Below are 14,169 nucleotides of genomic sequence, written 5' to 3'. Positions count from 1 at the left end.
TTGGAGAGTTTTCTTGGTTACTATTTTCCGGTAACAGTCCCAGCTGTGTCCTCTCCCAACTTCTTGTGCAGCCTACTCACTGGCAGGGCAGTATGAAAATCAGAAAAGGCCTTGATGCTTTGAAGCACTGTCCAACAATAGCTAAAACATCCCTGTGTTATCAATGCTGTTTTCAGCACAAATCCAAAACATAGCCCCATACAAGCTACTATTAAGAAAGTTAACTCTATCCCACCTAAAACCAGTACAGAAGGTTACCTGTTATGTGGATCACTAACTCCTTGATGGTACAATAGTTTTTCAGTCAGGATCACTACAGGGGTCATCTTTGATTTCTTCTTCTGAAGCTGTTTTACTTTGTAAAAATAACTGAATATTTACTGGAGTAGAACTTAAATCTGATATTCCCACAGTCAGTGTGAACATTTTAATCAGCAGAATTTATTTTTGATCTTGCACTTTCTCTCTCTGGAGCAATTAATGTTAAATGACATATAAAGTTGAACTCCAACTTTGAAACTCAACCCTGTGTATTCAGTAACTCGAAGATATACAGAGAGAGAGTACTTAAGACACTTTTCACTTGCATTTGGAGAATAGTCCACTATTTCAGCTCTAAACCATGCCTCACAGGAATTTAAAAACAGTTTAACCCCTGGATAATTGCATACAATGAACATAGAGCCAAAAGTTTTGATATGTTGGGGAACCTGGACTGTGCCTTACAGGTATGACAGAGAGAATTTTCTAGAGACTTATGTGTGAATACTTGGCTAAATATCTGTAAATTAGCTATGTAATCTGAGCACCCCTCAGCACAAAGCTGGGATGAACGGGCCTCACGCGTGCGCCTATGGTACCTCTGGTGCCGAAGCGTCGTCTGCGTGAACGCGGACACCACCTCGGCTCACTGGTGTTACGATCGGGCCCGGGTCCCGCAGGGGTGCCGGGCCGTCATGCTCCCTGGCAACCGTTGCCAGGCAGAAAACGCGCAACCGCGCGCGGGAGAGGCTGGGAGCGTCCCCTTCCACGCTGAACACCACGTATATAAAACTATGGGGGCTCACCCGGAAGTGCTTCTATGAGGGTGGGTACTAGGTGCTCTGGTTGCTTTTGGGAGTGCAGTGTGCTGCTTCAGTTAGGTTTATCCGCCGTGACCGTTTGGTGCCTCAGACATCTTCCTCCTGGTTCCGCACCTGCTGGCCTCCGACGTGGGGCTGATCTCTTTCGCCCGGCTCAGTCTCTGTTACCATTAGTTCTCTCTGCACGCTGAGTGATGCTGTTAGGGGGCAACAGAACTGTGGGACCGTGGGGGTGGCTGATGCTGCTGTTAGTGGCCTGCGCAGCACGGGCCTCTGAGATCACTTTCGAGCTGCCTGACAACGCCAAGCAATGCTTCTACGAGGAGATTGTCCAGGGCACCAAGTGCACCCTCGAGTTTCAGGTACTCCTTGCTTCCCTCGGCCCTCAGGGAATCTATTGTTATTTCACTTTTACCGTTAATATTAGGGTTTTAATAACTTAATACCTATATAAATTGGTGGGCACTCAAACTGTGTTATGCAAACAGCCTATCTGAGGTGTTGCTTCTGGTGCTTGGCACCTCTGAATAAATCTTTATAGCATTATATGTTTGAATAGATGTTTAAATATTTCAAATAAAATGTCTACTCTTTTAGAAAGCTTCTGTATGCATATAAAAGGGCTGTGCTTTTGGATAGAAGTCTCTTCATCCTTCAGGATGCCTTATCTTAAAGGCAAGAAGTTTGGAGCAAGGATTAAATTTAACTACTAGCCTGAGAGTCATCAGAATATTAAGCTATGAATACCTAAACTGCCAGTTGCTCTTGCTGTGGAGATAGGATAGCTAGTCTGATTCTACAGAACAGCCTGCTATAGGCCATCAAAGGCTGACAATACTTGAGACAATCATGAAGTTTTGAGTTGCTTGTAGGCATAATCTGAATGTGCTGGTGTTGGAAAGAAATACTGTCATTAATTGTGCAGGAGTGAGGCAGCAGAACCTCAAGAACATTGCTCTGTTGACATGCAGGTATGAAAATGAGCCAGGCTGTAATACCTGTTCTACTGGACATATGCCATTCCTGCAACATAAAGCAGCTTGACCTAATAGGCTAGTTAGACAGTTTAGGCCATACATAAAGGAGCTGGTTTATTGCATTTTGGCAATCTCAATTTGCTGAATAAATTGCATGGGTGGGCTTGTGGATATAGTAAATTACTGATTTATTACAGTAATGTCTACCCCATCAAATTTCATCTAACTATAGCCTTTGCTATAGTACCAGTATCGTAAAATGAAGTAACTAAAACTTCCCTCATAAACTGGTAGAAAACATAGTTGACAGAATCACAGAATGTTCGGGATTGGAAGGGACCTCGAAAGATCATCTAGTCCAATCCCCCTGCCGGAGCAGGATTACCTAGATCATAGGTACATTGACATTACATATCTTCGATTTAAAATATCTTATTTTGAATTGTTCTGTGTGTCTTCTATAGGATGAGGATTTTTGCAAACTTGTATTGAAAGATTTTCAAATTAATACATTTTATTTTAAAACATTTGTCAGATAAAACAATTTGCAGTGCTAGTTGGGGAAGTGCTAGTTGGGGAAGTGCTAGTTGGATGTCTGTTCTGCTTAGGTCAATTTTTTGTTGTTTTCAGGTGATCACTGGAGGTCATTATGATGTTGACTGTCGGTTGGAAGGTCCTGATGGTGCTGTATTATACAAAGAGATGAAGAAACAATATGATAGTTTCACATTTACTGCATCCAGAAATGGAACATACAAATTCTGCTTCAGCAATGAGTTCTCTACTTTCACACACAAAACTGTGTACTTTGATTTCCAGGTTGGAGAAGATCCACCACTGTTTCCTAGTGAGAACAGAGCAACTGCACTTACTCAGGTAAAATATTGTGTTTGACAGCAACTGTTAGGTGGAGGGAATGTTTTTCAAATACCACTGCATTTGATATCTATATCACTGTTGAAAATGAATGGGTTGGAGCTTCTTTAAAATAAACTGAGTTACTAAAAGTGACCTTTTTCCAAAACTTAGGATTTACAGAATGCAGAGCTGAGGAGGAATTACCAAGTGTTTAAGTGAAAATTAGGGAAAATATACAGTGGCCTAGAGTTTAAGGGGACTCTTTTATGCCTTGGTTCTATGTCTGTGGAAGTGTGGATTTTATAAAAGTGTAAAATATCAATGGATTGGGGTTTTCAAAATTTCAGGAATTTTGGAGAAACTTTGAGAACAACTTGTTTTTATATTAAAATAGTTGAGTCTTTTTTTTGAGGGGAAGACTTGAATGGTTGATCTCTTATGTAACTGTCACTTTTAAAATGGGAAGAGAATTCTAGCGAAATAAACAAATGAACAAAATCAGTCATACTTAACTGGCTTCTAGATATGTCATTTATAAGACACTTAAGTGACAAAGCAGTATTCTTGCTCCAGACTTATTTTCCTAATGTTCCCTTCTTTCTTCTGAATTTTAGTTTTACACCACTTCTGCCCAAACTAAATCTGCCAACTTCACTTGGAACAGTCACTTCGCGAATTCTCACTAACATTCTTACACTTTAACTGTTACCAAACTTCACTTTAAACACCATTTTAAAATGCTGGACGTGGCCACTATTTTACTAGTTTGAACTCAATGGTGGAAATGCAACTTCCCAAATATCCATCTTGCTTACTTGAATTTACCCCATGTAAGTCTGCAGTGGCTAAAGATTTGTAATGAGTAAATTAATGACTTGGATGAGGGAATAGAGTGCACTGTCAGCAAGTTCGCTGATGACACCAAACTGGGAGGAGTGGCTGACACACCGGAAGGCTGCGCAGCCATTCAGAGAGACCTGGACAGGCTGGAGAGTTGGGCGGGGAGAAATTTAATGAAATATAACAAGGGCAAGTGTAGAGTCCTGCATCTGGGCAAGAACAACCCCATGTATGAGTACAAGTCGGGGGCAGACCTGTTGGAGAGCAGCGGAGGGGAAAGGGACCTGGGGGTCCTAGTGGACAACAGGATGACCATGAGCCAGCAGTGTGCCCTTGTGGCCAAGAAGGCCAATGGCATCCTGGGGTGTATTAGAAGGGGTGTGGTTAGCAGGTCGAGAGAGGTTCTCCTCCCCCTCTACTCTGCCCTGGTGAGGCCGCATCTGGAATATTGTGTCCAGTTCTGGGCCCCTCAGTTCAAGAAGGACAGGGAACTGCTAGAGAGAGTCCAGCGCAGAGCCACGAAGATGATTAAGGGGGTGGAACATCTCCCTTATGAGGAGAGGCTGAGGGAGCTGGGTCTCTTTAGCTTAGAGAAGAGGAGACTGAGGGGTGACCTCATTAATGTTTATAAATATGTAAAGGGCAAGTGTCATGAGGATGGAGCCAGGCTCTTCTCAGTGACATCCCTTGACAGGACAAGGGGCAATGGGTGCAAGCTGGAACACAGGAGGTTCCACATAAATATGAGGAAAAACTTCTTTACGGTGAGGGTGACCGAACACTGGAACAGGCTGCCCAGAGAGGTTGTGGAGTCTCCTTCTCTGGAGACATTCAAAACCCGCCTGGACGCGTTCCTGTGTGATATGGTCTAGGTAATCCTGCTCCGGCAGGGGGATTGGACTAGATGATCTTTCGAGGTCCCTTCCAATCCCTAACATTCTGTGATTCTGTGATTCTGTGAAGTGACTTGCTGTGAATTCAGTTATAATACTTCTCTCTTTCTTCTCATCACCTTTCTCTTCTGCTTTATGTTGTCTTTTGATTCTTGATCCTGTAGCTCCATATCTCCCTGCACTTTCTTTAGTCTTCATTCTGTGCATTCTGTTACATATTTTGTTTTTTTGTGTATTGGTGGGGGGGTGTATTTGGGGGTTTTTGTTGGTTGGTCCTTTGGCACCAGTAGAGAGTATTGAGAACACAGAACATGCAGGTTCTAGATCCAGCATCTTTGCAGGCTGTGGGAGAAGGTATAAGAAAAAGTTTATCGCTGAGTTGTAGCATACATAATGCAAACCAGATCTTTGGGAAAGGGGAAGTAAACTTTCAAAGCATAACACATCTTTGGTAAGCAGATTCTCCATTGCAATTTTCCTGAGGCTTGTAGTATGACCAAATTTGGGCAGACTTTCACAGGGACTGTAAAAGGTAAATCCCTGAAACTAGACTGTTTAAATTTAAGATCCCTGCTGCAGAGTAGGGGAGGGCTCTATCATTTAGCAGTGAAACACATGGCAGAACTTAATGCATGAAATCTCTTCCTGAATTTTGTTTAGAAGAATATCTTGGACTTGTTCAGACACCTGTCCTGAATGTCATCGACGTGAAAAGCTGATTTAGATATAAGTAACTGCCAGTGGTTTTTATTAGGATGTCAAACACTTCCTTTTATAATAGATTGTGCTTTTGATCTTCAGGAAATACTGATTTTTAGGGGATAGAACAACTAACCAATGGGCTAAAACTTAAGTATTTTGAAGATATTTATTAATTTCTTGATGGTCAAAAGACAATTATGGGTACTGACTCTTACTTTCAGAAGATAAACTGAAAATGAAAGAAGTTTATGTGTAAAATGATCTAGGTCTTGGAAAGCCCGTAGTACATAAATTAAAAAGGTTAAGAATTTTCAGGTTAGAAAAGGGAATGTGATTTTTTATGAAAGATGACAAGTGCGGTTGGGAAAGGTTTATGTCGTAGGGGCAAAAGGGTTCTGGGACAGGAATTAGCAGGGCTCATTCGGAGAGCTTTAAACTAGATTCGAAGGGGGATGGGGTAGTAGCTGGGCTTGCACCACTGGGGCAACGCTGTAGTGTTGAGGTAGACCAGGAGGCCTCCCATCCCCCTGGGGTGAAATCGGTGTGCTCAGCTCGCTCCCTGAAATGCCTGTACACCAATGCACGCAGCATGGGGAATAAACAGGAGGAGTTGGAAATCCGTGTTCGGTCAGGGGGCTATGATCTAGTGGCAATTACAGAGACTTGGTGGGACGCCTCGCATGACTGGAATGTGGTCATGGATGGCTATGTCCTGTTCAGGAAAGACAGGCCGCTAAGGAGAGGTGGTGGAGTTGCTCTTTATGTGAGTGAGCAGCTAGAATGTATTGAGTTCTGTCCAGGGGCGGATCAGGAGCGAGTTGAGAGTTTGTGGGTGCGAATTAAGGGGCAGGCTGGCAGGGGTGATACTGTTGTGGGTGTCTATTACAGGCCACCGGATCAGGATGAGGAGGGTGATGAGGCCTTCTACAGGCAGCTGAGAGCAGTCTCGCAATTACAGGGCCTGGTTGTTGTGGGGGATTTCAACTACCCTGATATTTGCTGGGAGGCCTACTCAGCCAGCCATCCCCAGTCCAGGAGGTTCCTCCAGTGCATTGATGATAACTTTCTGATGCAAATGGTGGATGAGCCAACTAGGAGAGGAGCGCTGCTGGATCTTGTCCTCACTAACAAGGAGGGTCTGGTTGAAGAGGTGAAGGTTGAGGGCAGCCTTGGTTGTAGCGACCATGAGATGGTAGAGTTCAGGATCTCATGTGGCAGGAACAGAATAGCTAGCAGAATCACAACCCTGGACTTCAGGAGGGCCAACTTTGGCCTTTTCAAGCAATTGCTAGGGGAAATCCCATGGGACAGGGTACTAGAAGGTAAGGGGGCCCAAGATAGTTGGTTAGCATTCAAGGACTGCTTCTTCCGAGCTCAAGATCAGAGCATCCCAACAGGTAGGAAGTCAAGGAAGGGTACCAGGAGACCTGCATGGTTAAACAGGGAACTGCTGGGCAAACTCAAGTGGAAGAAGAGGGTGTACAGATCATGGAAGGAGGGGCTGGCCACTTGGGAGGAATATAAGTCTGTTGTCAGAGGATGTAGGGAGGCAACTAGGAAAGCTAAGGCCTCCTTGGAATTAAACCTTGCAAGAGAGGTCAAGGACAACAGAAAGGGCTTCTTCAAATACATTGCAGGTAAAACCAACACTAGAGGCAATGTAGGCCCACTGATGAATGAGGTGGGGGCCCTGGAGACAGAGGATAAAAAGAAGGCGGAGTTACTGAATGCCTTCTTTACCTCTGTCTATACTGCTGGAGGCTGTCCTGAGGAGCCCCGGACCCCTGAGGCCCCAGAAGAAGTCAGGATAGAGGAGGAATCTGTCTTGGTAGATGAGGGCTGGGTCAGGGACCAATTAAGCAACCTGGACGTCCATAAATCCATGGGCCCTGATGGGATGCACCCGCGGGTGCTGAGGGAGCTGGCGGAAGTCATTGCTAGGCCACTCTCCATCATCTTTGCTAAGTCGTGGGCAACGGGAGAGGTGCCTGAGGACTGGAGGAAAGCGAATGTCACTCCAGTCTTCAAAAAGGGCAAGAAGGAGGACCCGGGGAACTATAGACCGGTCAGCCTCACCTCCATCCCCGGAAAGGTGATGGAACAACTTGTTCTTGGTGCTGTCTCTAGGCACATCAAGGATAGGGGGATCATTAGGGGCACTCAGCATGGCTTCACCAAGGGGAAGTCATGCTTAACCAACTTGATAGCCTTTTATGAGGACATAACCCGGTGGATAGATGATGGTAAAGCTGTGGATGTGGTCTATCTCGATTTCAGTAAAGCGTTTGACACGGTCTCCCACAGCATCCTCGCAGCTAAACTGAGGAAGTGTGGTCTGGATGATCGGGTAGTGAGGTGGATTGTGAACTGGCTGAAGGAAAGAAGCCAGAGAGTGGTGGTCAATGGGACAGAGTCCAGTTGGAGGTCTGTGTCTAGCGGAGTCCCTCAAGGGTCGGTACTGGGACCAGTACTATTCAATATATTCATTAATGACTTGGATGAGGGAATAGAGTGCGCTGTCAGCAAGTTCGCTGATGACACAAAACTGGGAGGAGTGGCTGAGATGCTGGAAGGCTGCGCAGCCATTCAGAGAGACCTGGACAGGCTGGAGAGTTGGGCGGGGAGAAATTTAATGAAATATAACAAGGGCAAGTGTAGAGTCCTGCATCTGGGCAAGAACAACCCCATGTACCAGTACAAGTTGGGGGCAGAGCTGTTGGAGAGCAGCGGAGGGGAAAGGGACCTGGGGGTCCTAGTGGACAGCAGGATGACCATGAGCCAGCAGTGTGCCCTTGTGGCCAAGAAGGCCAATGGCATCCTGGGGTGTATTAGAAGGGGTGTGGTCAGCAGGTCGAGAGAGGTTCTCCTCCCCCTCTACTCTGCCCTGGTGAGGCCGCATCTGGAATATTGTGTCCAGTTCTGGGCCCCTCAGTTCAAGAAGGACAGGGAACTGCTAGAGAGAGTCCAGCGCAGAGCCACGAAGATGATTAAGGGGGTGGAACATCTCCCTTATGAGGAGAGGCTGAGGGAGCTGGGTCTCTTTAGCTTGGAGAAGAGGAGACTGAGGGGTGACCTCATTAATGTTTATAAATATGTAAAGGGCAAGTGTCATGAGGATGGAGCCAGGCTCTTCTCAGTGACATCCCTTGACAGGACAAGGGGCAATGGGTGCAAGCTGGAACACAGGAGGTTCCACATAAATATGAGGAAAAACTTCTTTACGGTGAGGGTGACCGAACACTGGCACAGGCTGCCCAGAGAGGTTGTGGAGTCTCCTTCTCTGGAGACATTCAAAACCCGCCTGGATGCATTCCTGTGTGATATGGTCTAGGTAATCCTGCTCCGGCAGGGGGATTGGACTAGATGATCTTTCGAGGTCCCTTCCAATCCCTAACATTCTGTGATTCTGTGATTCTGTAATTTGGTCTTGAGTGTTTGTTATATGAATATGGTAGGGAGCATCCAGGAACGCTGAAAGATAAGAGTTGTCCTTTCTCTAATCACTTTTTACATATGTGACTAATAGAAGGGTCTCATGCCAAAAGAATGTGTTGAGGTCAGCAATCTAGATTTCAGGCTTTTCTGAAACTTAAATTTGAGAATTATGCAATGAAGAATTACGTCCTTCTGAAATCTAAAAGTGTTTTAATATCTACTATGCACATCTTAAGGATATAAGAAACTTACTAGCTATCTAAATCTGGGGAGAGGTTTACTGCTTGTTTTGCTGGTGTGTGTGGAATTAACAAATGTTGGATCACTGACATATTTCAGTACAGTGTTTACATTCACTTTTGAACCCAAACATGCATGATTTTTAATACTCATTTTGTGGTTCTTAGAGTGCATTACTTTTTATTGGGTCTGCAGTTTTGCCCACTCTGGTACTTAAGTCCGTCGCATTCCTGCGTGTAAAACTTGATTAATACGTTAGATGTGTAGTATTTCAGTCTGACAGTGAACTGAGATAATCTTTCATCTGTAAAGCTATGTGAATCCTAATTTTAAATATCAAACCACAAAAATTCACGGAACAAACATTAGAAGAGTTCTTAACTGAGCTGTGTATTTGTTTGCTTCTCTAGATGGAGTCTGCGTGTGTTTCAATTCATGAAGCTTTGAAGTCTGTCATTGATTATCAGACTCATTTCCGGTTGAGAGAAGCACAAGGCCGCAGCAGAGCAGAGGATTTAAACACAAGAGTAGCCTATTGGTCAATAGGGGAAGCAATCGTTCTTCTTGTAGTTAGTATTGGGCAGGTATTTCTCCTCAAAAGTTTCTTCTCGGATAAAAGAACCACAACAACCCGTGTTGGATCATAACTGGTAGTGATAATGCTTCAGGTCATTGCACTATTCGCTTGTGAAATTACGGTTCTCCAATTAATTGTAGGTACAAAGGAACTAAATATGTGAAACATTTAAATGTCTACCCCTCCTCACTGATTAAGATCACAAAACATACCCCAAAAGTTACGAAAGGGACACCCAATTTGAAATATAGAGTAAACTTAATGTTTTCTGATACTTGTATTAAATATCTGGCAATGACCAGCCTCTATTTGTTTTTGCTGATTTTAATCCAAATTGAGTTTGACTTTACTGATAAGATTACCCATCTGTGGTATTATGCTTTAAAAGAACACAACAATCTAGTGTCTAATGTGAAAGACAATACGCATGAAAATTTGATTTTACTTTAATTTTCAGGCTGAATGTATTGGATTATAAACAAGCTAATGTGATGAACTGTAGTTGCAAGATGTATTGCACTGTTTTGATTTGCTGTAACAAAAAAAATCCAATCATACCCTTTGCTTATCTGTAAAACTGTTGCAAGCTTGATATACTACATGATGGTGCAAATTCTCCACCTGCCTGGTAAATCTTCACCTTCAAAACCTTCTAAATTTTATACTTGAGTGTATTTGCTTCATATACTTGAGTGTATTTGCATCATCTTTGCTAAGTCGTGGACAACGGGAGAGGTGCCTGAGGACTGGAGGAAAGCAAATGTCACTCCAGTCTTCAAAAAGGGCAAGAAGGAGGACCTGGGGAACTATAGACCGGTCAGCCTCACCTCCATCCCCGGAAAGGTGATGGAACAACTTGTCCTTGGTGCTGTCTCTAGGCACATCAAGGAAAGGGGGATCATTAGGGGCACTCAGCATGGCTTCACCAAGGGGAAGTCATGCTTAACCAACCTGACAGCCTTTTATGAGGACGTAACCCGGTGGATAGATGATGGTAAAGCTGTGGATGTGGTCTATCTCGATTTCAGTAAAGCGTTTGACACGGTCTCCCACAGCATCCTCGCAGCTAAACTGGGGAAGTGTGGTCTGGATGATCGGGTAGTGAGGTGGATTGTGAACTGGCTGAAGGAAAGAAGCCAGAGAGTGGTGGTCAATGGGACAGAGTCCAGTTGGAGGCCTGTGTCTAGTGGAGTCCCTCAAGGGTCAGTACTGGGACCAGTACTATTCAATATATTCATTAATGACTTGGATGAGGGAATAGAGTGCACTGTCAGCAAGTTCGCTGATGACACCAAACTGGGAGGAGTGGCTGACACACCAGAAGGCTGCGCAGCCATTCAGAGGGACCTGGACAGGCTGGAGAGTTGGGCGGGGAGAAATTTAATGAAATATAACAAGGGCAAGTGTAGAGTCCTGCATCTGGGCAAGAACAACCCCATGTACCAGTACAAGTTGGGGGCAGACCTGTTGGAGAGCAGCAGAGGGGAAAGGGACCGGGGGGTCCTAGTGGACAGCAGGATGACCATGAGCCAGCAGTGTGCCCTTGTGGCCAAGAAGGCCAATGGCATCCTGGGGTGTATTAGAAGGGGTGTGGTCAGCAGGTCGAGAGAGGTTCTCCTCCCCCTCTACTCTGCCCTGGTGAGGCCGCATCTGGAATATTGTGTCCAGTTCTGGGCCCCTCAGTTCAAGAAGGACAGGGAACTGCTAGAGAGAGTCCAGCGCAGAGCCACGAAGATGATTAAGGGAGTGGAACATCTCCCTTATGAGGAGAGGCTGAGGGAGCTGGGTCTCTTTAGCTTAGAGAAGAGGAGACTGAGGGGGGACCTCATTAATGTTTATAAATATGTAAAGGGCAAGTGTCAAGAGGATGGAGCCAGGCTCTTCTCAGTGACATCCCTTGACAGGACAAGGGGCAATGGGTGCAAGCTGGAACACAGGAGGTTCCACTTAAATATGAGGAAAAACTTCTTTACGGTGAGGGTGACTGAACACTGGCACAGGCTGCCCAGAGAGGTTGTGGAGTCTCCTTCTCTGGAGACATTCAAAACCCGCCTGGACGCGTTCCTGTGTGATATGGTCTAGGCAATCCTGCTCCGGCAGGGGGATTGGACTAGATGATCTTTCGAGGTCCCTTCCAATCCCTAACATTCTGTGATTCTGTGCTTCTGTGATTCTGCTTAAACACACACTTCTCTACATTAAAATATAATGCGTTTCCTCTTCTACAATGTTTTACTAAACAACTTCTAAACTGAGACTACTCAGGAAATGTGCTTTCTCTATTCAAAAACTTAAATCTCCAAGTTGTTTTTAAGAATGCAATAAAATAGGGAATCTTGTAACTTTGTCACTGAAGCTGTGTAATCTCTGTACTTGTGCTGCTGCTGCTTGTCAGATTTAAGACCAGAGATAGCTTGATTTTTATCAAGCAATACAGTACCAGCACTGGACAGTTATATTGCATCCATTAGGGACATGCAAAGCTTTTTATTAATTTTTTTTACGATGAAGAAGCCCATTTGATACTAATACTGAATTGCGTGAGTGCTGTGAACTTCATTTCCCTGTTTGGTGCACTGATACATTATGGCCTTGTGCATGTAATTGCCACTCTCTTCTGTTAGTGGTCAGGAAATGTTTTAAATATTTTGGGGTATCCTTTTGGTAGATTTGTAACTGCGTTGCTTCCACTGCTCATGTCTTTAGTTTATGTATTGTAATAAATTCTTGTTTAATTTGGATGTGGAAGATAGTAAATGTATGTACATACAAGTAGCTTGAATTGAGCTAGTCAAAATAAGGCTGAACTTCTTCAGATAGTTCTGAAGGAATAAATGAACTCTGACCAATTTTTAAGTGCACACAAACAAAACTGAGACAAAAAAAATTTTGAGTTATTAACTCTAATTAATTCAAACAACTCCACTTAAATGAGTTTTCAGCAAGCAGAGAAAGAATGCTAAATCCTCATTAATTGCCTGTATTATTTCCAGAGAAAAATTGACAAGTTACATATACATATGTCCAAGTGGCACTTGGGCACTGAATAATTGAGCTAAGATAACATCACTTTAAAATGGTGTGGTAGTTAAAAAAAAAACCAACCAAACAAACAAAACAAAACAAAACAAAAAAACCCAAAAAACTCTTTGTTGTAAACTAATAAACTACTCTTTCAGAACTGAAGAAAAGAAAACTTTTAACACTTCAAAAATTAGTTAAAAGGCTACAGGGGTATTAAAAAGTTTAATGTATATTATATTTAGAATTATGTATAATGTCCTTCTGTCTTGTATTGAACTTGCAATATTGCAGTCCCATTTTTGAGGTACAAGCTTCCCTGAAATTGTAACAGAATCTCAGATCAGAAAACAAAAATGCTAGTGCTTTCTTTTTATGCCTGCACACAATAGTCTTGACTGTACCTATATACTTTATCCTTATGTTTCAGCAACTGATCTTCAGTGGTTTTTTGTGTTTCATTACACAAATGGTGCAGTTTAGGTGCAAGGGACAGATAAAAACATGATTTAATTTTGATAGTGTCCTCTAATCTGAAGCCTGAATATCACTTGTTGAGTAGCTTTAATCAAAACAAAAACATTTGTTTCAAAAATTGAAACATTTTTTTTTCCACTGTCAGTTCTGTGTACTGTCAAAATTGGTAAACAATGGGGTAAACAAAGTATTACCTGGCTGTCACATACATGTGTCTAATTTTTCTTAATGTTTGAATGTGTTGAATGGGACTGTTTAGCTCAATATTATTCTTGCTGAGGTTTAGTAGACTTGAATTTTGCATTGAAGTTAGGTATCTGAACCAAACTTCTGGTATAATGCTGTATAATATGCAGCAATAGCTTAAAAATGCCTTTATTTTGGGGTTATGAAAAACATGATACACATTTAAAAACTTTATATATTTTTTTAAAATAAGTGATTGGATAGAATATAATAAAACACATGCTACCACTTCAACACTGGGTGAAGAAATGCTTTGTGATTTTTATTTTTTCTTTTTTTTATTATTTTTTGGTTAAAGCTGCATAGATGACAAGAATAGTTCAATCAGTGACTAAACCACCCAGCAACTAAATCACCCTGTGTTAAATGAGATAGAGCTGTGTTTGAAATTGTGAAAGGTTTTAACTATTCCTTGGATGCTTTATGTTTACAGAATTTCTTTTCATGTCCTGAAATGTTAGTTCTTGGTTTAGTTTGAAGGGGAAAAAAAAGTTTGAATAAGACAAAAAGACCCTGTGAATATTGTATGGGGAAAATGCAAATTAATATAGGAATGTGATCTGATTTGTTATTCAAAGCTCTTTGGAAGAATAATTCACCCCCTACCAACTGAAAACAAAACAATTTGAAAAGTCAGACAGTATTTTAACACATTGCCTTCAAAAGTGTTAACTCACCTGACATTTGATTGTTACTTCTATTACTGTACACTGAGAATTGTACAAGTCAACTGCTGTTCATAATTATAAATGCTTTAAGGTCATTGGAAAAACTCAAGTTAGAGCAAGATGGTGTGGTTACTGGCTCTTTACTCAGCTCAT

General features: G+C 42.9%; 1 protein-coding gene across 1 annotated transcript; it reads left to right on the top strand.

Moving 5' to 3' along the window:
• The first annotated feature begins 1,276 nt into the window (after nt 1–1,276).
• Nucleotides 1,277–9,674, top strand: LOC137677100 (transmembrane emp24 domain-containing protein 7). The gene is made up of 3 exons (XM_068424282.1): nt 1,277–1,444; nt 2,690–2,935; nt 9,438–9,674. Exons 1-3 carry the CDS (start codon nt 1,277–1,279, stop codon nt 9,672–9,674), a joined length of 651 nt encoding a protein of 216 aa, XP_068280383.1.
• Nucleotides 9,675–14,169: the final 4,495 nt, after the last annotated feature.

Source organism: Nyctibius grandis (genome assembly GCF_013368605.1).
Source record: "Nyctibius grandis isolate bNycGra1 chromosome W unlocalized genomic scaffold, bNycGra1.pri SUPER_W_unloc_1, whole genome shotgun sequence".
NCBI lineage: Eukaryota > Metazoa > Chordata > Aves > Nyctibiiformes > Nyctibiidae > Nyctibius > Nyctibius grandis.
This window is presented reverse-complemented; position numbering and strand designations above follow the sequence as displayed.